At 38.2% G+C, this 24,819-nt stretch overlaps 1 protein-coding gene across 6 annotated transcripts in view; it reads right to left on the bottom strand.

Moving 5' to 3' along the window:
• The window catches only part of LOC138696302 (homeobox protein OTX2-like), a 183,332-nt gene that overhangs the window by 50,304 nt on the left and 108,209 nt on the right, over positions 1-24,819 (bottom strand). For 3 of the 6 annotated variants that reach the window (XM_069821068.1, XM_069821066.1, XM_069821067.1), the window contains exons 2-3: positions 17,539-17,574; positions 16,735-16,767 (exon numbers count right to left, since the gene is read on the bottom strand). In XM_069821068.1, coding sequence (XP_069677169.1) covers positions 16,735-16,767; positions 17,539-17,564 — 59 coding nt within the window. In that variant the 5' untranslated portion in view covers positions 17,565-17,574. The remainder of the gene's footprint in view (positions 1-16,734; positions 16,768-17,538; positions 17,575-24,819) is intronic. The other 3 variants (XM_069821071.1, XM_069821069.1, XM_069821070.1) reach the window with 1 other exon arrangement.

Here is a 24,819-nt window from a genome sequence, read left to right as displayed (position 1 = left end):
GCCCCTTAGGCAAAGGTTTTGACCAACTCCGTACATGAGAACGAGAGAGATTGCAGCGGTAGTTAAAACATACATTGCAGTGATGCCTCTTTTTGTCAGTTCATGGTTCGTTCTAGTCTTAAAATTAAATGTTTTATACGCTAGAGTGCTACATCATTATTCATATTTATTTTTTATTGTAAGTTCATATCAAGTGAACAAATAAATTCATTTCTGTCTCTGCAGTCATGAACTGCGGGATAAATAAACATCCCTTTCCTTTGTTTACATCGAGACAGGCCAAACTAATGCGAGGAAATCTCATTTAGCATCCATGTAGAAGGTGGGGGTGAGGAGAAGGTAGCCTGCTATACCGTTTCTCATAACTAGGGATTTCCGTGGAACCGGCCCGACACTCGTGCGGTCACCAGGATTCCTCTTGTTGCTCATCGGACAGTTTGCTAATGAAACGGTTTCTTCTGCCTGTGCTAATTAAAGAGGCCCAACATAGAATTCTGGGTAAAGAAATGTCGGAGAAAAGGTTTTGTACTGCCATTCCGGTGCGTTTCATTATGGGACGCCCTCGCGCTCCGGTTCGAGCCCAGCTGTGCGGGATTACCCTGCCCGGCCCGGCCCGGCCCGTGAGTCACCCTCACAAAGGGCCACAGTAGCGAGTCGCCAGCTGCGAGGGCGTGCAACAATGAGCGGCAATTACTCGGGGTAATCGCGCGGAAAGCGCAAACACAGCGCGCACAAAGGGTTCGACTTTTGACAGCCCCACCCGGCCTAATAGCTTCTTACTTGTAATTTCATTTATAACGTCAGCGGAGCGGTCCTATCAGACGGGCCAGCCCTAGCCTTCGCGCTGTTGAGACCTCTTGATCTTGAGCTGCTTACGTTGAAGAAGCACTCCGCAGAACAGTTGCGATTATTATCGTAAAGAGCGATTCAAAAAGTTTGATCAGAACTTCGGAAAGAATGAATAAGATTCCAACAAAACAGACTACATTGGAAGAGCAACCCATATCTGCCGGCTTCAACCTTCACTGATACGGCACTTTCCTGTCTGAACCACCTTGCGGACTCGGCAAGGATCGTGCATAGCTGAAATTAATAGATAATGATTCCGTGATTAATTTGTTTATTACTACTATTACTGTTATTGTAATTATTATTGTTATTATTGTTATTATTATTATTATTATTATTATTATTATTATTATTATTATTATGGACTACAAGATAAGAAAATTAAAACAAAAATTAATTCTGGAAAGTTAACAATATCTACATTTAATTTTTTCTTTGGTACAGTACGATTATTTACTCGTGACAGTCGCCGACAATGTGTGCCCAAAGTCTATACAGTCACGAAGCTTGAGTTGTGAGGGTGCTAGGAACAATAGACTGTGCAGGTACTATTTCGCATTGTCTGTAATGAGGCGATAGTAGCGATCCTAGTGGTTAGCAACTATCTATGGATGCATATTTACTACGTATTTAGCTTCGTGACTGTATATACTAGATTGTGGTGTGCCTGGATCAGGTGAGTCCATTAAGTTACGCCAAGGGGTGTTCGGGTTAGTTAGTCGCTTGTATTCAGAGCGATCTGATGTCACACGTGCGGTAGAGTGGTGTGTTTCCAGTACAATTAAGCTGTACTGCATTTCTTTACTGACCGCTCGCCCTTATCTCTACTCTGGAACTCTCCCTATTACTCCTATTACTTCTCCTCTTTCGCGTCGTCGAGCTGTCAGGACTAAATAATCGGTCTGTACTAACAGATTACAAATGAAACAAAGAGAAAAATATTTAAATCAATAGTAAGGAATATTATGACATACGGATTAGAAGTTTGGATTTTGAAATAAAGATTGAGAGAAAAATTATCAGCAGCAGCAGAGATGGATTTATAGAGAAGATATGCAAGGATATAAGATAAAAAATGAATGTTCAAAATTTAATTATTGATTTCATTCAAGACCACTGGAATGGTACGGACATGTAAAAATAAAGGGAAAAGAACGATTGCCGCTATAGAATGGATACCACAAGGACGCAGAAAAAAGGGAAGACCAGCGGGCACTTGGGTGAAAGGAATAGGCATACTTAGAACATAGGAGAGGGACACTGTTTAAAATTTGTGATCTGATAGACAAAATGTATGGAGAAGAGTTATTAAAAATACATAAAGTTGTAATCATTGTAATCAAAGGCTCTGGAAAATGTAAGCTACTCGTATACTAATATTGTAAAATCGGAAATTTATTATTGTTATTATTATTATTATTATTATTATTATTATTATTATTATTATTACCATAATTTCAATTAATATTGTTATTAATTCTTGCATTGTTTTTCGTGGAGCTGCGGTGTAGACTACTACTGATCTCACGTCACGGAATTACCACCATGTGTCCAATAAAATCCAAGATGGGCAAAGAGTAAATACATAAAGGGGTCATAAAATAATTCAATATGTTATCTGCGCATAATACCATACCATGTTTCAGCCAACGGTGTAGCTAACACAGTAGCCCAGATGCCTGCTGATCCGGGACTCCGCCCTGGCATGGGTCCGATTTCTTTTTGTGCTAATTACCTCGTTAAGTTTTTTCGGAGATTTTCGCCAACTGCAAGGAGAATGTCTCTTAATCCAATGACGAGTCTTCGATCACATCTCACCAAATATCACCTCATTATCACCAATTTCAAAACGCTAAATAACCTAATAGTTGATGCTAGTTCTTAACCTAGGCTTACAGTTTCAAAGCCTACTTAGGGCGTAGGACATTAATGTGCGATAAAATCCTTAACATGACTTCTTTCGAGAGGGAAGGAAAGCTATGTGCTGTAGATTTACAACACGTCGCTAAATAGGCTATAGTTGACTTATATCTTTAACAGTATCAAAACAGGCATTTTAAAGCGGAGATCTATGGCACCAATGCAAGCAAACGTGTTTAAATATAGATGGAGTGCGAAATGTTTGAATTAGGAAAGAAATGGAATGGAATAGAATTTCGGGAGGAGGGCATCGCGATCCAGCACCCAAATCTTTCAAGACTTATTGCGCTAACCCTTAAGCTAGACGCATTCCCAAACCCACACCGGTTGACTATAGTAAGGTTCGCTGCGTATCCAGGTTTCGAGCAGGCAACCCTAGTCGTCCCTGGGCCAGCCCCCTACGCGCGTCACCAGCCGGCGTTCAGAAAATGAATGTTGTGGAATGATGACGGGACGATGTAGATGCCTAATATGGGGAACCTCGAGAAAAACCCCGACTCTGTCCACCACAAGTGTCACTATGGAATTCTCAATGAAAAATCCCAGGCTTCACCGGGACTCGAACACGGACCGCCTGCGTGACGAGCTGAAGGTCTAACCACTCAGCCACCGCAGTAGTGAGGAATGCTTAATATAGGCCTATCAGCGCTACGCAATCATTATCTGGTTTGCAGTAGTTTGGATGCGATAAGCCTAGTGCTTACGGAACCATACCGTCGCACGTTGAATTAGTCGAAGGAAGATTAAGTTACTGTTCAAATTTATTTTATTCGGAAGTCTGTGCACGCTTCTGAAGTTTTGACCAAATATTGTGGACATACGTAGCCTACTGTAATTGATAGGAACATACTGTATTATATTCACCTCTAGGAATTTTCATCTATTGATGTCCCATATTTTGAAGGAAAATATGTTATTTTCGAAAGAAATATTGTCATTGTTTTGACAATAGCTCCTATGTGCATTTTCACATGGACTAGTTTCTTACTTGTACAGTAGGCTGATCAGACGTCCCTGATTTCCGGGGACAGTCCCCGGTTTTGAGCTGCTGTCCCCGGGGAGCAAATGTCCCCGTCTTTGTCCCCGGAAATTATCTCCAGAAGCTATGATTTTATTTCAATAATTTTTACTGGATCTGCTGCGAATCATGCACATTTCTGAACGGTTCTCAGTTTGAGATATAAGAACCAGCGAGCACAGTAGGCTATGAGATATTCTGCACTCTTTGAGAAGAACATAGCATGTTTGTCTTTGGTCATCTTAGCATTCGCGTTGCGCGGAAGCGTTAGAACTGCCGCAGGGTCTATTTTTAAGTAGTTAAAAAAAAAAGAAGGAATTTTGTGACAAACCATCAGGTGAAAAGTGCTATGATGTTTTTTCAACATAAAAAAAAATCCATTCCATTTGAAAATCTTCTCAAAACAGTGTCATTAATCATGTGTCTACCAGGCAGTAATTAATCTGCTGAAAGATTTTTCTCCACAATGAACTAAATCTGTTCGGATGAAAAGTCAAGATTGAAAGTTGAAACAGTTATAGCTTTGTTACAAGTGAAAACAAACTTTCATTTCTCATGTGAAGAACTTAGTGTGAAGCTGTATAGGAATGAACAGATCCTTAAAAACATATAAGTTATTCATCAGACAAGTACTTGCAGAATGTGTGTGTTAAAGTTCAGTGTGTACAATAGTATGTGAAAGACTAACATGCATGCGTCAGTACTGAAATTGAATTCTTAGTGGCTATAATTATGTATATAAGTTACGTGTGTTTATGCATTTAATTAAAACAGTTAAGATACCGGTACTCTACAAATTTAGTGAGCAAAATTCTGTCATTGTATCTACTGTTACATGTATTTTCTACAACATTTCAACGGAGGGTGACTAGGTAAGAATTTATGGTTTTTTCTTGAAATTGCCGATGTCCCCTGCTGAACCATAAACATCTGGTCAGCCTATTGTATAGGCTATTTGCATAAGCATGTAAGAGATATTCTTCCATAAAACTCCATTATATTCTTTTACATTACCTACGTATCTCAGCTTGAAAATCTGAGTAATCAAAAACGCAAAATCGATTAAAATACACATACAGTAGAAGGTATTATCAAACCGACGACGATATTCTAAATATTCGGCCTGCATACTGTTATGTACGGAAGTTAATAGATAGGCTACTTTAATAGCTTCGAGAAAGCTGTCCAAGGAATTAAAAAAATTCAAGGTTACGCTCTCTGACATCTCGACACCTATGCTGTGTTCTCTCCTCGTTACGACCGTAATAGAGTTGAAACAGTAACATCCCTGGGTGTATAATATCCTGCCTACAAGAAGTGTAGAATAGCTCGCCTAAAAGAAATATTACATGAAATATGAAATAGCGAAGAGATATATTTAACTAACTTAATGGAACTATTAAAAACTCTGAAAAAAAAAAGTTGAGCGATGGCTAATCCAGGCTACCTGTGGATTGTTGTAAAAAAGGAAAGGTATCCCCGTAACATGCCATGGAGGCACTTGGGGGGCCCCATGCTTTCCATGACCTCGGCACTAGAATGAGGTGGTGTGGTCGGCACCACGCTCTGACCGCCTTTTACCCCCGGGAAAGACCCGGTACTCAATTTTATAGGAGGCTGAGTGAACCTCTGAAAGTCTGGCAGCGAGAAAAAATCCTGTCACCACCTGGGATCGAACCCCGGACCTTCCAGTCCGTAGCCAGCTGCTCTACCAACTGAGCTACCCGGCCGCCCTGTGGATTGTTGTACTAATATTTATATTGAATAATTTCGAGGGAAACATTGTTCCGGAGCCGGGTATCGAACCCGGGACCTTTGGTTTAACGTACCAACGCTCTACCACTGAGCTACTCGGGAACTCTAACCGACACCGATCCAATTTTTCCCTCTATATCCACAGACCTCAAAGTGGGCTGACAACCGTCAAGCAACCAACTTCGAGTGCACACTAACTCCGTGTGACTTAAATTGTGTTTTTTTTTCTGTTAACGAACAGTGACGTGTATTATGCAAATCAAGATTTTCAGGTATAGCTCCCTGTAAAGTTGATTTGAATAATTTCGAGGGAAAAATTGTTCCGGAGCCGGGTATCGAACCCGGGACCTTTGGTTTAACGTACCAACGCTCTACCACTGAGCTACTCGGGAACTCTAACCGACACCGATCCAATTTTTCCCTCTATATCCACAGATCTCAAAGTGGGTTGACAACCGTCAAGCAAATTTAATTAATATTTATATTAATTATTTAAACTTAAATAGCTTATATTGTGAAACATAAACAAAATATAAAGACGAGTAGACTGTAGGCAACGGAAATGCGAGTTCTAAGGTAGTCTAATATATAGGCTTAAGTTATTATAAGAGCGACAATGGAAAATGTCAGAACATTTACCTTTTGAAACTTAAAATAAAAAATCGAAATAATGACTTTTTAGACGAAATGTCGGCAAAGCATAAAGACAGAGACTGAATTTATACAAAGAAAAAATGTATAGAAGTGCCACAACTATGTCGGAAGAATAAACCACGATTTTGAATTTTTAAATCTCTCTTTTCATCATCACTAATAATTGTAATCACAAGTTAATGTGACGCACATGACGAGAGAGGTTTTTCCCACAGCACTCTCTTGTTTGCTGACGTACAAGTCCGACGCATTACGCTCGGAGAGCGTTGCCTCGAGCTCCATCCCGCTGGATCCATATTTTCCTCCATTGTTCCGCCGCACATGCTCCACTGTTGCGCCGTGTGCACTTGTTTGCTCGCGACGCTCGTCAAATATTTGCACGACCGCGGCAGCCGCTGCTCATATCCCGAACATACACCAGTGGCGGCCCGCAGAGCCGTGAGTTGGCGGCGTCGGCGTGTATGATGCCCTGCGATCCGCCACTGCGCATCTCTCTGCGGTGAGCACCGACACGCGGCCCACTTGTTGCGACGGCATCTCGGAGTGGTGCTTGCGATCCGACGCAGCAGGGGCCCCACATCTGTGCACTCTAATTGCGTCTTGCCCACTTGACGGTCCCCCGCTCAGGGTTGTGAGAGCCGTGCTTGTGGTACAAGTCGATGGACCGGCGATAACGAAGGGGAAGAAGCAACACGCCACTCAGACTCAGAGAAAAAGCCTGCAGGCCATACACGACCCGTGTATTAGTGTTACGAGTCAATACAATGACAAAGACAAACACTCCTGCCTCAGGCGCGATTCGAACTCGTGATCGTCACTTTCGCAGTGTCGAAGGGACATCTGAACCGCTACGTACCGCGCGATCGCGCAACTTTCTTCAACCAACGGAAATAAGTGGGAGAGTAAGCAATGTGCAGGATTTTGTTTTCACAAATTTGAAAAGAAAAGAAATAGGCCTATGTTATTAGAATAGGAAGTTAGATGGCACATTTGGCAGCTTTAATTTATCATATTTGTGCGGGATCGTCACAGAAATTCCGATAAGCTAGAATTATCCGAATTGTACTTATTTTGAAACAGTGATCGAAAATGTTTTGAGTGATAGGTTTGGGGGAAAAACCAGGCAATTCCAATTCAGTACTTTTCGAGATAATGAAGAAAAACTTACCGCCAAACAATAAGCATGTACAGAAGAGGCAGGTCCAAAATGCATTATAACTGTGAATGTAGGTTAGGCTAATTCTTGGAACTACAGTACTTGGTTCTTCGACCAAACGATAGAGCGTATTTTTTTTTTGTCCTCTGTGCATAAACAACTCAAAAAAAAAAAAAAAATTGGAGCTCCCTGGTTTTTCCCCCAGACCCCTGTCAAAAGTAGTTCAGTCCAGTCCACTAGTCAGAAACAATAAACTCTTTTCATGTGATAAGAAATCTCTTCCTCTTATTTCAAACAATTGTATGAGGATTGCTTGATTGATTCAGAGCATCGTTTACTTCCCCTCTTCGTTACTGGCCCGGACCTCATGCGTGGGTGGCTTCAGAGCAATTGAATTCTTTTCAAACTGAGTTTGAGCTGAAAGCGAACACAACCGAATAGACAGCATGGCTCTCTCGCTACTTGCCGCATCCCGTGTGGGGTCGGGAGACTACCTAAGACCAATGGAAACAACCTTTTATCTACGAGAAACAGCTTGAAACGAGAGATGCAGGATGCAGCCGAGGACGCAAATGAACCAAATCACATATGCAAATAAGCAGCATTGCTATATGAAGAACACACAAACATGATTACATTTTTCATCTACGTACGTATTTTAATAGAAATGCACGCTTCTGAATAAGCTCGATCTGTGTTTGCAATTAGCAGTAGGCTACTTATTTCTGTGTGAGAGTTCATAATGGAATATTGTAGTGATGATAATTACGTAATTGAAACTTGATAGGTACCGGTATGTCTAGACCTATGATAATATTTTGGTGGATATTTGCCACCATTAAGAAGAATAGCAACTTAAGTATTTTCTGGAGGAAATGAAGGTCATGAAGACGACAACTTCAATACTAATGCACTGAAATTCTTTACTCAGAATTTATTTTATTAATAGTCCCCATTGTTTGTTGTTGTTGTATAGTCTGAATAGTGTAATATGTTACTGGTCAGCGATGGAGAGGGAAAGGAACTGGCCATCCTACCCCACGAACTCCTGACTTAAGGTATATGTATACATTAGGGGGTGAAAATTTAAATTAGGCAATATTTAGGGCTCTCAATATTTTTAGCTACAAGAATACATTGTTATTAAGAGATTTAACTATTTTTAAACAATTGTTCTTTGAAATTGTTTATAATAATATTTTTTTTGTTTAAAAAATTTAATAAAACGGTACACATGATATCCTCTTTCCTAATGAAGCTATTTTCAAAATTCCTTCACTGTTTTATAGGAAAAATGTTTGTCTAGTGCCTGAATAAACTTTGAATAACATTTTGCTGTAATTTACCATAAATATCTTAAATTTTGTAAAATATTAGACAAAAAAGTATGCAACCTTGAAGAAAAAAATGTTTAATGGGACTGTGAACATGTAGATCAAATTTTTATTTGATTCATGCACTAGATTACATTCCAAGCTTCAAAATGATACCAGAATCATACCTCTATCTTTTTCTTGGATGAGATATGATGTTTTCCTTAAGCCAATATGTCAAGAAACTGTACTTACGGGAAACGGCAGTTGAAAGTTAGGCTGTCAAAATCCTCCTGCTTCATATGTTATACCCTCAGCAGTAGTCTCGCGATCCACCTTCATTTTTTTTCTTCCTCTCAGGTATCTTCTTCTGCTTCTTGCTTCTGGTGTAGCCTGATTTCTCTTCATTATATCCTTTACAACCTTCGAAGAAGATACACCCGTAGTTGTGTTCAGTCCAGGTTCAATTCCCATCTTCCTTAGGATGTCCAGCTCCACTTCAGGACCACGGTTGTAGTGGCACACTGCATCCATTACACACAAATTCAGTGTTGCATGTCCCACATAGGTTTCTTTTGGACACCTTTTCCAGATCATCCCATTGAAGGACTCGTTAATGTTCTGGGTCTTCCCATGCAGGCACTTCTGCAACATTTTATCGTCCGTCAGTCTTTCGTAGACCGGTTTCATTTGTCTAATCACTGCAATGGGAATACCAGGACCTTCGTGCTTGTAAGGGATGCCTTTTGCTTTGGCCACTTGATAAGTGCACCAACTGTCTTCACCTAGTGGACACTTTGCATGAAGTGGCTGGCTGTCATTTGCTGCGACATGGAACATAGAGGCCCAGATAGCTCTTTTCATTTTTTCTACACTTTCTGTGTTAGACCTGAGGGCAATACCAAAGTAATTTTGAAGTTTGTCTATGAGGGCTTGAGTCAGTTTCCCCTTTCCACCGATCTTTTTGGTCTTAACTAATTGCCTAAGACCTTTGCCTAAACGCTTTTGGTAATGCCCCACACATTCTAATTTCACAATCTCTTTCCCATCATATGGGTCAAGTTCAGATACAGTTCTGAAACTTTTTGAGTCGCCATCTCCTAAATATTGAGTATAAAGTAATCCTCTATTTTGGACTGACCTCAAAAAGAGCCTACCTGCCCCAACAGGTTCCATGTTAGGTGAAGATCCCTTGTAGTTACAGGAGCATACTGGTACATGGTCTGCTAGCCAAGTCTGATATGAAGGTGATTTTTTGTCTTCCTTAGCATGCATTCTGCAAGACATGCAGCTTTTGGACATTATCTCCACATCGAGAACTTTACCAGTTTTTACTGACATGGCTGTCACAACACCCGACAAAGAAGAAAATCCCCTCCGTTGCCACGTTCCATCAACTGACACTGCACATTCATTGCTACCAGTATTTTCACGTACTTCATTAGCAGCATCATTCATTGTATCATAAGCAAGCTGTGTTACCACTTTGTTTACATGCTTGATATGACCCTGATAAGAATTTTTACTGAGGCCACATGGCAAGCCCAGAAGGTAACATAACCTGTTCAGTTCACTATAGCCACAACCAATTTCTCGGCTCGCATAGACAATTCTCCTGTTTATTTCAAAATATTTTGAAACTTTGTGGCTTGAGAATAATTCATCAGAATTATACCCACAGGCTGAACAAGCTAGTTTCACACATACTGCCAAACCATTTCTCTTGCCACTATTCAAACATAATGAAACTGAACCCACCATAAGACATTCTGGACAAGCCAGTAGTGAAATTAATTTTGTTAAATATCTAACATCAAAAAGAATAAAGCCATAATGTTCTGTGTGTTCACTTGATGGTGGACAATGTCTATCTGTAGTTACATTTGGTTCCTTCTTCTTCCCATAAAATTTCCCTTGCTTCTTCCTGCTTGTATTACGTTTGTTAGCCATCACTGCCACACAGCACTATAAAATAACACTAAACTAAACGCACTATAATAACTAACACTAAAATAAATATGCAAAGAGAACACTAAACTGAAACTAAAGGCACAAACAGCTGGAAATAATACTCATAACCTGTGTAACCACGTGTATGAAACTTGTACATAAACAACTTTTCTTTCTGCTGTTTTATTTATAATTTCTGTTCATAGATGGCAGGAAGGGCTAGAACTGTGCACTATCGCTATCTATGAGTTATTTGTGAACTATTAGAAATTCCAGAGTACTTTGAAATGGGTAAAAATGGCTTAGTATTTCAGGAAAAAAATCTGACATTTTGACAGATAAAAGGGGGTGTAACCATTTGTTACTATCATAGAAAAGTGCCATTATCTACAAAACTACCAGTCAGAATTAAATAAGAAAACCAGCAAATGAAAGAAGAAGAAATGCTGCATCCAAAACATACTGTTTCAAAAAATGCCATTTTTCATAATTTTTTGTGTTTCTAACGTATACATATACCTTAAGCTTAATTGTCTCATGAGTGGAGTCTTCCGTTTGGACACTCAAATCCAAGCAATCCGCAGTATGGAGTGTACTGTAGCTAGGGACCTACAATCCTACTTACACAGTTCAGGTCTGATGTTCAGTGAACATAACAAAACAAAACAAAGCTAGGCGTTTGGAGATCAGGCTTCTCATAGAAGAATTTGGAGCGAACACATTAGGAAAGAAGGAAAGAAATTTATTAGAAAGAAGGAGAAATTCTTGATACGAAACACTTAAAAGTTTACGATCTTCATTGTAATGTGTAGAGACTCGTAAAACATGCAGTCATAATTTCTTTGATTTTAAGTTTGTACTGAGATTTATGTTTTTCTCATTTGTTAATTCCAACCTTTAATAATAATTTAATAATTAGATCTGAAGTATTTATTTTTTTAATTTAGTAGGTTATTTTACAACACTTTATCAACATCTTAGGTCATTTAGCGTCTGAATGAGATGAAGATGAAATGAGTCCGGGGTCCAGCACCGACAATTACCCAGCACTTGCTCATATTGAGTTGAAGGAAAACCCCGGGAAAAAACCTCAACCAGGTAACTTGCCTCAACCGGGAATCGAACCCGGGCCACCTATCTAAAGTATCTAGATGCGTTTTACTTATTGTAAAAATAATCTTTTATTGCTGCCATTAAATAAATAGTTTGTTATTATTGTTATTAAATCTAACTGATATTTTGTACATGAGTATTATTTCTGTTGTTCACCGACTTATACACACAGATACGAATAAAAATATGCAAATAAACACACAGTACCGGAGCGTGCGGGGAGACTGCTTCACTGTAGATAGAATAGCAGTGCTCTCCGTACCAAGTGAAGCTAGTCATAATTCGCTGCACAACTATGGAATGGAATTGGGATGGAATTTTCGGGAGGGGACACTATGACCCAGCACTGCGACCTTTCACGATTTATTGCGCTAACCCTCAAGTTAGGCGCATTCCCAAACCCACACCGGCTGACTACACTAAGGTTCGCTGCGTACCCAGGTTTCGAGCAGGCAACCCCACTCGTCCCTAGACAGCCCCCTCCTTGCGTCGCCAGTCGGCGTTCGGGGAATGCTATGGAATGATGAGGAAATGAAGAAATGTTGCCAGAATGATGTAGGTAGATGCCTAATATTGGAAGAAACGGCAGAACTCCGAGAAAAACCCCAACTACAACCTTGTCCGCCACAAGAGTCACTATGAATTTTTCAATGTCAGGCTGATGGTCTAACCTCTCAGCCACCGCCGGGGATGCTGTACACCTAACTTGTATTCAAAGAGACTAAATGCAAGACTCTACTCATGAGTGAGGCCTTATTGGTGTCATGATGTCCAAACCTGTCTTCGGACAGTTGACTAAACAACTAGCCCCCATTATTATTATTATTATTATTATTATTATTATTATTATTATTATTATTATTATTATTATTCACACTCCAATGATGCATGTAACCCAATTTTACCGAAGATAGGTATATCAGGGCTACAAATTTAACTTCACAGCAATTACAAGTAAAGATTTATGCTTTACATTCACAAAAAATGTGTATGAACATAAATTACATGCCTTACAAACTACGAGTATTTATACCGTAACATATTTATTTCTAAACACTTACAATGGAGTGGTTAATTTGATTTTACACAGATTCACAAATTAATTCAAAACGCTTTGTTTCAAATTCAGAACATTCAAATAACGAATGTTTAAAGTTTGTAATGACTCCTGACATATACAGATGTAACTAACCTTTGTTGTGATTTTGAATCTTAGAATTTTATTCAACTGTCAAATTAGCCATGGCTTGATAAAATTTGTGTTAGTACAAAGCTTAGTTGCATTAATTTACATTATAAGTTTTCTTAACCTATGTTAAATTATTTTAACGTATAGGCTTAGCTTATTTGTTAAAACTCTTTTTGAGCTGTGAATCCAATTGTCGTTCCAGCATTTGGTTGTAAACTTACATGTGCCTTTTGATATATGACATTGGACATTTTGCGTAGACGTATTAAGAATTTGATAAGACAGTCAATTCTGCTAGCTGGAAAGTTGGACGTAAAACTAACATTTTGTATAGTTTTCGGAACTTATAAACATGCGCCCAATGGAAGAACTGCGTAGTTTACTTCAAATTAATGAAAGCGATATTTTAATATCATTGTCTTCGAGTTTCATGCCAGGGAGTAAACTTACTGTAAAATTATACGGATTTGTTAGTTCACTTAATGTTGCGGCTTATTATCGTAGCCTATTATTTTTCGCACTGGCCAATAGCCTTATGCTTAGTCATAAACGCTTAATAGACTATGTAAAAAGTGTAGATGAACTTAGGCTACACCTTATACAGAGCTGGGCACCGGGAGCGAATCCAGAGTCTAAACGGGGACGCTTAATATTCATCCGTCTCGGTATCAGCGCTGCGCGGTGTTCGACGGGGAAGAAAGGGGTTGAAGAGAAGTCATATGGCTCCCCGTGAGAAAGTAGAATCCGCTCTTGGTGCCCAGTCCTGTCTCATAATATAAAATTTTTAATTCCTTTAATGGCGAAATGAAAAATAAAGAGATTGCATTGACAACGACTGTTTCAATTTTCTGAATCACACGCTTTCAGACACACGCAGTCATACCAGCGACGTTCTGTGTATAAATAACAAGATACTAGTGTTTCTGCTAATCGTGTTTTAAATAAGTGATGTAAAGGCCTACTGTCATTTTCACTAAAGGTCTACTTTATGTCATTTATACAACTTAACTGAACAAAGTTTTTTATTAAGCACTAGAGCTAAGCGAGGATCAAAAGTAACAGAAACTTGCAACAGGAATCTGACATACGTTATTTGGAAATACATTGAAAAGTAAAACACGAGTTAAGGAAATTGTAGCAAGTCCCTCCAAAACATAGCTGGCACAATGCAAGATAACCTGAAAAATTCATAAATACAATCCTGGTCAAAATAAACGAATTACATTTCCAAGGTTCAGAACCTGACACTTCAAGTCAATGAAAATTATTAATGGAATAAAATTTCCTCCAATCAGTAGTAATTTCTGTAGTAAAGAAGAGACATCTTCAGATGACATTAAATGTTCAAATATCTATAATGAAAAATGACATGGAATCGGGAAGTCGAATATACATATAGGTCTATATAGGGTGTAAGGAGTATAAGAAGTACCATTATTTTAACTGATGATTATTCATGACATAAGGAAGAAACAATGTCCTTACAATTTTTTTCTAATTGCAATATTTAACTAATTATTACAGTTTACAACATTAGACGTTTTGCAACGTTGCTGGATAGGGAGGAGTGGGTTTATAAGTACACAGTACAGCTCAAGCGGGTACAGACATATATACCGGTACAGATGCTCTGTTCTAATACAGAGCAGCAGATACAAACTTTCAATCTCATTAATAGAACATTATGGTAAATTTACATTTTATGTAACAATATTGCTCCATTTCTTATTGTATGTCTAAAAAATAAACAATAATGGTTTTTGTACAAAATCACACGAACTTTTTTTCTAATGGAAAATTTTTATCTCTCCCGCTTCCGTAAAGCAGTAGGCTATCATTTTTAAACAAATTTCTGGTTGTGTGATTTTCGAAACGGGGTAAGAGACTCCTAGTTTCTAAAAATCTTGAGAAACTGCTACAAAAGTTCGCCGATTGAGGAAAACGTTGACGGTACATTTGTTTTGTCTCACTTGAATTACGACGACTTTCTCCATAAATTACTAACATATGATATTCCAAGCTGTAAATGGCGTTGTAAGTTTTTTATCGAATATCCTGTACTGAACTGTCATCCGTTCTGCAGCTCGAACTCAGCTGACTCGTACTTACGTCTGTGCAGAGTATTGCCTGCTGAACACGTTGCCACGTCTCTCACGCCAGAATATTAACAAATTTAAGCATGCATTTTTATTTTTTAGTAGGTTGTTTTACGACGCTTTATCAACAGCTTAGGTTATTTAGCGTCTGAATGAGATGAAGGTGATAATGCCGGCGAAATGAGTCCAGGGTCCAGCACCGAAAGTTACCCAGCATTTGCTCAAATTGGATTGAGGAAAAACCCGGAATAACCTCAACCAGGTAACTTGCCCCGACCGGGAATCGAACCCGGGCCACCTGGTTTCGCGGCCAGACGCGCTAACCGTTACTCCACAGGTGTGGACTGCATTTTTATTTAATTTCACGAAAATCTAATAGAACAAAAATATTTATTTAAACTACTATTAACTCTTTGCTAGATATATCTACTGACGTAATTGTTTTCGAAATTTTGCTAACCATATAAGCAGTATAACGCAAATAAAATAAGAAAATAAATATTTTTTTCTCTGGGAAAACTATCAAGTTTTGACTCTATGTTGTATGGACATTTTTTGATCCTGTAGACCGTTCCCGACGACTGTGAAAAGGACGGCACTTATTCCCCTTACACTCTGTACAACAGAGTGACCCATTTAACTCTTTGAACTCCGATAGCGTATGAAATATTTCAGACAATTACAAACCGACAATTACAAGTTAAATTACATCGAAGGAGGCATCTGATACACGTAATGTATTTTTTTGTACGTGAAATAGTCTAGTTTTCAAGTTATTAGAGTCAAATTTCTTTTTTTTTTTTTTAATGGGAATCAACTATGTTTATTGCAAATGCTGCGTTAGCTCTGTCTAATAAGAACGGACAACTTTACCACCTGTTTGAATGTCACCGGTAAGAGTAAACATGACTACACACCGGAGATTTTTTTAGAATAATTGTTTATTTTTTATTGCACAATACTTTTATGTCTCACTTCACCATGTGCAACATTTCCATAGTATTAAAATGCACAGTACATCGTGATTGTGATTTATTTGACGCACAACTCAAACCAGAATTTTCCTCCCTCTGTTCGATCCTTGGTCAGACATTGCTTATGTTTACTCTTACCGGTGACATTGAAACAGTCAGTAAAGTAGCCAGTTGTTGTTAGACAGAGCTAACGCAACATTTGCAATGCAAAACATAGTTGGTTCCCATTAAAAAAAAAGTTGACTCACGTACAAAATATAGGCCTACATTATGTATATCAGATGTTCCCTTCGATGTAACTTAACTTACAATTGTCGGTTTGTGTATATCTGAAATATCTCACACGCTATCGGAGTTGAAAGAGTTAAGTGGGCCACCCTATAATCTTACGGAAATGGTCTGAGGCCAAGGGACATGTAACAACAACAATAATAGGTATTATGCATCAGAATTACATTTGACATGAAACTAAAATGCAGCTCTCATACGGCATTTGATTTTCACGATGACGTGTTCAGAACAAGAATTTTAGTTTTCCAACATACTGTATTTTGAGACTTATTATCTCCGAAATTCCGGAACTAGGCCTACTTGCAGGTTCTACAGTAGCTATAAGTTAATCAGAATAATGTAATCCAAGATTCTCTCTAAGCGGTTGAAAAACCAGAATCCTTATTTTGAATAATGCTCGTGTTTATCGTAAATAAGTTACGCAATATTTAAAAATATTTTTCATTTAACACTCACGGAGGATCTGTCCACCTGTCGAACCAACATAATCTGCGAAAAATAAATTAAAAAACTACAGTATGGTATGGAAATACATCTAAAAAAACAACGTTGTTAACACATTTGTCAATATGTTTAATTTTTCCTTGAATATCTTTACGTTCATTTAGAAAATGTTAGGCCTACTTTTCTGATTCGAATAATAGTTCTTCGGTAATGCAATGTTCATTGGATAGGCCTATCATTTTTCCCTCTACTTCAGGTTTAAAAGACTACAAACAAGATCTTAGGAACTTACCAATGATATAAAATATAATAGGGCACAAAAGTAAGTGGAGAAATTTCTACAAACTAACTACAGAATGGAAGGTCTCAGGGTCAATCGCCGATGGTGGAGGGATTTTCTTGTTGCAAAAATTTCTAGAACGTCCCGGAGGTCCGCTGAGCCTCCTGTTAAATTGAGTAGCCTACCGGGTCTTTCCCTGGGGTAAAATGCGGTTGGAGCACGATGCCGACCACACCACCTCATTCTAGTGCCGAGGTGATGAAAGCATGCACCTCTACATCCATGCCCTCCATGCGCCTTAATGGCGTCTGTAAGGGATATCTTTACGTAGGCTACGAGTAACTTGAAATAAGTAATAGGCCAACTTCAGTATCGATCTATCCCAATGCCAAGGCGCCAGGGGTTAAATTGTCAGTGTTTAGATTTTGACAAACAGAAGGACCGGCTTCTGTTCAGCGTACCGGACAACGTAACACCTGCGACTAAATCATGTGAGTCAAGTGATCTGCATACGGTAATTGCAAGGAAATACTCACCCAGCTGTGAGGCTGTTGGGCCACATGGCGGCGGGCCTGCAACAAAGGACACACATGTTAGAACACAAACACGTCAGCATTCAATTAACGGGACACGTGTGTATGCTAATACGGCCACTCGTCAATTGCCCCAAATTCCTTCAAGTGCGTTGATAACATACGTGGAAATTGCGAACAAGCAGTCCAGATCTGGACTCGAGGACGTATTTCTGAAATGGGATGGATTGTCATAATATTTGTATTTACCAACTGTTAGTGGCCAGATGAAGTGCATACCTGTCTTTGTATTTATCCCTACTTTTCTTCAGACAGAAGTGTCCTTAGCATGAAGCGCCTGTTCTGTAGCACAGGAATTAATCACGAAGATATGATTGATATTCACTGAACAACAAATTCTTACTTTTGTCTTCCTCCGAAATAAAAATAGGTGAATATTACTAATATGTGTGCCCTAAATCTGAATTTAAAATCCAAATTGCCCCATCAAGTACCATTTTTCGGGGAAAATAAATTGAATTTTTTAATGAAAAACTTCCTGTTTTTTTTTTTTTTTAATTTTTCACTGCTACTGGTAAAATTACAACACACTAGGGATTCAATATGCCTCATAATACTTGAGAAATGTATACTGGTACTGGTCACAAAAAGTATGTTACATAGTTTAAAACACAACAACAATGAAAATATTTCATGCGTATAATGAGAAAAATTTCGGAATTTGAACTTACATATAAAAGAATTTTCTGGATGACTTCTGTTTATAACTAGACCCAGGATTGTCTTTTACAAGGAACCAACAATAGTCTGCAAGCATGCTGGATTATGATTTTCCTTTATATCGCCTTTCCATTTCAGATGTTTCTTGATGAAATCTTTTCCCATGCTTGTTGCTTACCGCTCCAAAGTTAGGAGGAAAGAAATCCAAATGAGAATGTAAAAAGTTTATTTTGAGAGACATATTACACCCCAATTTCTCATATGCACACACAGTTTCCACAAGTTCTATGTAGTTGTCGTTCCTAGAATTTCCAAGGAAATTTGAGCAAACATCTTTGAAAGCGCTCAATGCCATTTTTTCTGTAACGGAAAGTTTTTCCTCAAATAAAGGTCAGCCATAACTTTGTGAATTTGTGGACTAATAAAAATGCCTTCAAAAGGTAAACTTTTCTTTTAAATACTGAAAACCACACCCTTGTTTGTTCATTGCGTACCGTAAACTGGGGTAAAGAGGATCACATGTGGTAAAGTGGATCATATGTGTATTGCTTAGATAAGTCAGCGCCACATGGATCACACATGCAAAGAAAACCTTTCTTCTAAAAATACCACTAAAAATAGCTTTCTTTGCATGTGTGATCCATGTGGCGCTGACGTATCTAACAATACACAAATGATCCACTTTACCACATGTGATCCTCTTTAACCCAGTTTACAGTAGATCTTACTTTGAACTGTTCTGAAGTTTACTGAATAGAAGGGACCAATACCTGTTTATTTATTAGAAGTACAAAAAAACATGCCAACAACCGTAAGAAACCGGAAATATGTTATAAACTCATAAAATGCATTAGCTTTTGTTTTGGTTTACAACTCTCAACCCGCGCGAAATGTTTCCTAGTGGAGCGCTTATCGAAAAGTGAAATCATAGTATATCTTAAAAACCTTACGTGATACGAAGAAAAGAGATGCATTTTCGGATTCAGTGAACATCAAACCGTAAGGGACACATTGTTTTAAGTAGGAGCAAAATCCTGTTGTTCAGTGTATATTTGTTATATCGATGTTGTTTATTGAGCAATGCCGTTACTGCCCGATCATTAACGTTACTCCACATGTTGCGAGCAAGCAACGGTAATGGCAGGGGATTTAATGTCAATGTCCAAAAACCTTTAGTCATTGTTGTAAACTTCAGAAGAAAACGAAACATAACATATTGTCCGGGAATTAATAGTAATGGCTGGTTAGTTCTAACTGGATAATATTCGTGAATTAAGCAAATAAGCACAATATTTTGTATTTTGGTAAACAATAGTACATAGTGTAACAGAGCCAATCTTCGAAATGCTGTGACTTTCTTGTTCATTAACAGGAATGGAAAAAGTCCAATCTAGATACATCTTTCACACTGATAAAATACGTCCTGCTTTCAATATACGTATAAACGCAACATTTTTCTAACAAACTGCATGCAAAGTAGTCAGTGGGGAGTTTGGTCGGGACGAGACATGACTGATAAATATTGGTGTACGACATATGACTTTCTGTATGAAAAGACACTGCTAGATAAGTTTTGCTATAATCTGACACTGCTTTTGTGTACATGAAGCAACCTTTTCAAAGAAATATATATAATGAAATGCATTTTAACGCATCATGGCAAGCTTTAAGAGATAGACATTAGACCTATACTCTTGATAGTATGCATGTAAACACTGTTTGTTTCCAACTGTTTGTTATTGACACATCTCTCAAATACAAAGGTCCTTCAACATGGAAATTTTCAGGGTGCACACGTAGCCTATAACACAGGATACAGTTTGGCAAAGGGATGGACTAACTCTCGTTAAGCAAGTTGCTACCTGATTCTATTTTGAGCGAAAAGTTATTTAGCATTACTGCGGATTTTGAGAAAATAGAAATATGTCGAAGTTATTGTTAGCAGTTGAGAACACTAAAGATAAAAGTAATGCAAATAAACACATCTGGTTTAACCATATTTTACGAATGACATTCGACACAATGCACAATGAATTACGAAGAAGAAGGCCAATAATCTAGACATGAGGTCGGAAAACCATGAACATGATAGGAAGATTCATGTTGAGGAGTAATTTATGTAATAAAAATCCACATCAAAGTTGATGATGGTAATGATAATAACAATAATGATGGTGACGCTGTTGATGTTTTTTAAAAACACGTGTAGTTTTACTTAACTGATTTTCGTTGCTTCTTTAGTGAGGAAATAATGAAGTGTCATATTCTCACGGACCTGTTGTAATAGCATAAAAATAAAACAAATTGTATGCTGCACGTCCTGCCCATCGCGACCGATTCGTTCGAGGACCGCACTGGCGACCTCGCTCCGCTTGCATGAGTAGGGCCTCGCGAAGCCCTCCGAATGCAGGGGTGTCCACTTCTTGAAGCTTTGGTTTACTGTGTAAAAGAAACACAAGCGAGCCCGAACAATAGCATTTTAGTGTTCGTGTCTCATACATTAATATATTGCACAGATGTACTGATTCTATATCATCATCATCATCATCATCATCATCATCATCATCATCATCATCATCATCATCATCATCATCACAACAACTAAACAACTACAACCACCATCGTCGTTGTGAGGACTTAGGCTAACATTCGTTAGTCCTTTTGTCATTCTTGAAACTATTCTCTTAATATTCGCTATATAATAATAATAATAATAATAATAATAATAATAATAATAATAATAATAATAATAATAATAATGTAATGAAGGTAGTAATAATAAAATAATACTAATTTACTAATTACTACTACTAACTTATTATATACTACTACTACTAGACTAATAATAATAATAATAATAATAATAATAATAATAATAATAATAATAATAATAATAATATCTGAAAGTTAGAATTTATAAAACAGTTAGGGCCTATATTACCGATTGTTCTGTATGATTGTGAAACTTGGACTCTCACTTTGAGAGAGGAACAGACATTAAGGGTGTTTAAGAATAAGGTTCTTAGGAAAATATTTGGGGCTAAAAAGGATGAAGTTACAGGAGAATGGAGAAAGTTACACAACGCAGAACTGCATGCATTGTATTCTTCACCTGACATAATTAGGAACATTAAATCCAGACGTTTGAGATGGGCAGGGCATGTATGGGCGAATCCAGAAACACATAGAATGTTAGTTGAGAGGCCGGAGGAAAAAAAGTTCTTTGGGGCGTCCGAGACGTAGATGAGAGGATAATATTAAAATGGATTTGAGGGAGGTGGAATATGATGATAGAGACTGGATTAATCTTGCACAGGATAGGGACCGATGGCGGGCTTATGTGAGGGCGGCAATGAACCTGCGGGTTCCTTAAAAGCCATTTGTAAGTAAGTAAGTAAGTAAGTAATAATAATAATAATAATAATAATAATAATAATAATAATAATAACAATCATCATCATCCGTGACTCTACAGCTCTTTAAGGGCCCAAACTGACCAGCCGGCTACTGGCCTCACGTCTACATGACGAAGTAGAGGTGGACGATCACTCAACCAGAATGGAGGTATCGATGATCCCCTCAGCCATTATAGCTGGTTTTCGTAACTGGATTTCACTACCTTTCGTAGCTTTCAATCACGATACTGGGCAGGCACCGGTCTAATACACTGGCCGAAATTTCACGAGAAAATATCTTCCCCATGAGGACTCGTACCAGCGTGCGTTCTGTAACGCGACCCTAGGCAAGATGCCTTACACCACGACGTTCTTAATTTTCACTGATCGCTAAAATTATTATAGGCCTAAGTTATGGCTAAATATGCTATACCGATACTTTTTTATGATCTGTCATAAGCCTATTCTTATAAGAAGTGATTCTTCATATTTCTTGTGTCTGTTTCGGATATTTTATTAACAATTTACTGCACAGGCCTGCGTAGCAATAAGATAAAAAAAACTTCATTTTACTCGTTGTACGAATGATTGTCGATTTCCAGAGAGGCTTTGGCGCTGCGATCCATCTCCTACGCAATGTTTATGCTTTAGTTCGACTACTGGCCAGCAATCATTCGTGCAATGAGTAATAGGTTAATTACTTCTTTAACGATCTAATTTAGCCTTGATTTCAGAGTCATACATAACTTTCGTTGGTGTGTTACCTCTATATAATTTGAACAATGTTTTCTTCCTTATTCTGTGTTTCAGAATGCTCTGTATTGAGCCTCAGAAATGTGTAACATTAAATTCTGTACCTCGTGATTTTCTAGGTATTGGTATGACATTATAACCTAAACATTAACTTTCTGTAGTTTGCTGAGTTCTTTGTTTAACTCACATACATACATACATACATACATACATACATACATACATACATACATACATACATACTGTAGGCCTACATACGAAATTTTCTTAAGTCTCTGTATGCTTTCCGACAAACTATGAGGTAGGAAAATAATAGTAAAAAACAAAACGTTCGAAAAATAACAAAGTTTTAAAATTATTATTTGAAAGCTTTTGTCCTTCGTCGCCTTCTTTAAAGAATTAACACAAACATATTTATTATCAACAAATCAAAATAACACGTAGAATGTCAACAAATAAATAAATAAATAAGTAAATAAATAAATAAAAATAAATAAATAGGGGTGGAGCCAGAGTGAATTATGATAGTAGGCAGAGTAATTATCTCATGCCTCTATGTTAATTATAGGTGTACTATCAGCGCACTCATTGGAACCAGGTACCAAGCTTTCAAGGCTTTAGCCCTGTGAACTTGCAGTCTATTTATTTCCCTTGTTAAGAATTTACTTTTCACTATAAAGGAATGTTCAATTTAGGCTATTTCGAGTTGAGCATGGGCAGAGTAATCAGCATTCAAAATCTAAAACAATAGTGCTCACAATAATTATCAAGGTTGGAATAGGCGTATAGGTCATACAGGATGAAAGGGGACCAATGCACCAAAAGTTAAGAGGTGATTTTACATGTTAAATAAGTTATAACAAAACTTTTATTACACCTTTCCTTCGATGAAGCACCGTTAAGCAGGAAAAAGATAATTCGTGCCCTATGTTTTCAGCAGTCTATTGCGATAATGGTCCGAGAGAAATGATTGCTATACAAGGAGCTAGGTAAAAATAATCTGAATGGTTAGTGTCTTGACTCTTTTTATTTTAATTAAACCATTTAGCCATGAATTTAAATTGGGTAACTGTTAAAAAAGCTAAAATTTATTTTTTTGTAAAGAAAGAAAATACAAGGGAGTGAGAGAAAGGTTTACTTCAATTAGTTCGCATCTGCTTGTCCTTCACCGGTGACGTCTCGGTAAGTAAGACGATTATAGACTACATATTTTATTGAATCTAACTATTCTGTTTATTGCTTTTAAATAACGAGATTTTGTAGCGTCGGTAAAATGTAGCCAGCAGCGATGCAAACAGTGGTTAAAATCTAGTTTTGGCGTTAGGCCTGCCTAGAGGTTATATTCATGAATTCGAATCTCTCCTCCGGCATGGATGTTCATTATCACTGTGATGTTATTTGCTGATCTGACGTACTGCTTTCACGTCACAGTCCGCGTATGTATAATGTCTTCAGCTAAATTATGAAGTATTATTGCGATGTACCGAAGTACATATGATATTTCCGTGCAGGAATTCTGCGTTACCATATGATGACGCTCCACCCATCCTTCATCATAATTATGGAACCTAGACACCGCGAGGCAGAAAAACCTCGGGACAAGCAGGTTATTATAGGGTATAGAAACAGATAATATAAAAATATCGGCAAATCCTACACGGCTGCAGACAGATTTACCGAATATGAATGAATTGGAAACATGCTGAGTAACCCACCACTAGCTGACTACACTAAGGTAGGCTGAGTGTCCAGGTTTCGAGCAGACACTCCCACTCTTTCCTAGACCAGCCCTCTCCGTGCGTCGCATTCAGGGAATTTTATGGAATGATATTGATGCTTAACGTGGGGGGGGGGAGAAAGAATCCCAAGCAAAACCCAAACTGCGACCTTGTCCGACACAGATAATATGTCAGTACGGATTTTTCAATGAAAAATTCCAGATCTAACCGGGACTCGAACCCAAACAGCCTGAGCGAACTCCGAAGGTCTAGACCAACCAACAACCACAGAGAAGTTGTTAGCCTTACTCTTCAAATGCAGATGTGCGCTATTTGTTATCTTAATTGAACTGGAGGGTGGGAACAGCATCGGTGTCGCGCGGTGTTTCCGGAGAGAAAATGAAACACTCGGCGTAGGTCTACATTCCACTAACGCAAGGTGAAGCTGAATTATGGATGTGAATCGAACGTCAGAAGTTGACATGCTGTGCTCTGAGCTCTCCATGCACATTGTGATGATATATCTGAGTAGCTACTTCGGTAAGTTCGACAATGCCAGAAATTTCTGCTTGACCCGTAGAACGTTCGCTATGGGTCCTCTGGTCCCTTAAATAGACTAATAGGCTACTAAAGTGCGGACTTGTCGTTCCATTCCTCGAGCTCGAGTTACCACTGTTGGTCGGGATAGTATTTGTTGT

The sequence above is a fragment of the Periplaneta americana genome, chromosome 3 (assembly GCF_040183065.1).
Source record: "Periplaneta americana isolate PAMFEO1 chromosome 3, P.americana_PAMFEO1_priV1, whole genome shotgun sequence".
Classification (NCBI taxonomy): domain Eukaryota; kingdom Metazoa; phylum Arthropoda; class Insecta; order Blattodea; family Blattidae; genus Periplaneta; species Periplaneta americana.
The sequence above is the reverse complement of the archived record's forward strand: the minus strand, read 5'-3'. Positions and strand labels throughout refer to the sequence as shown.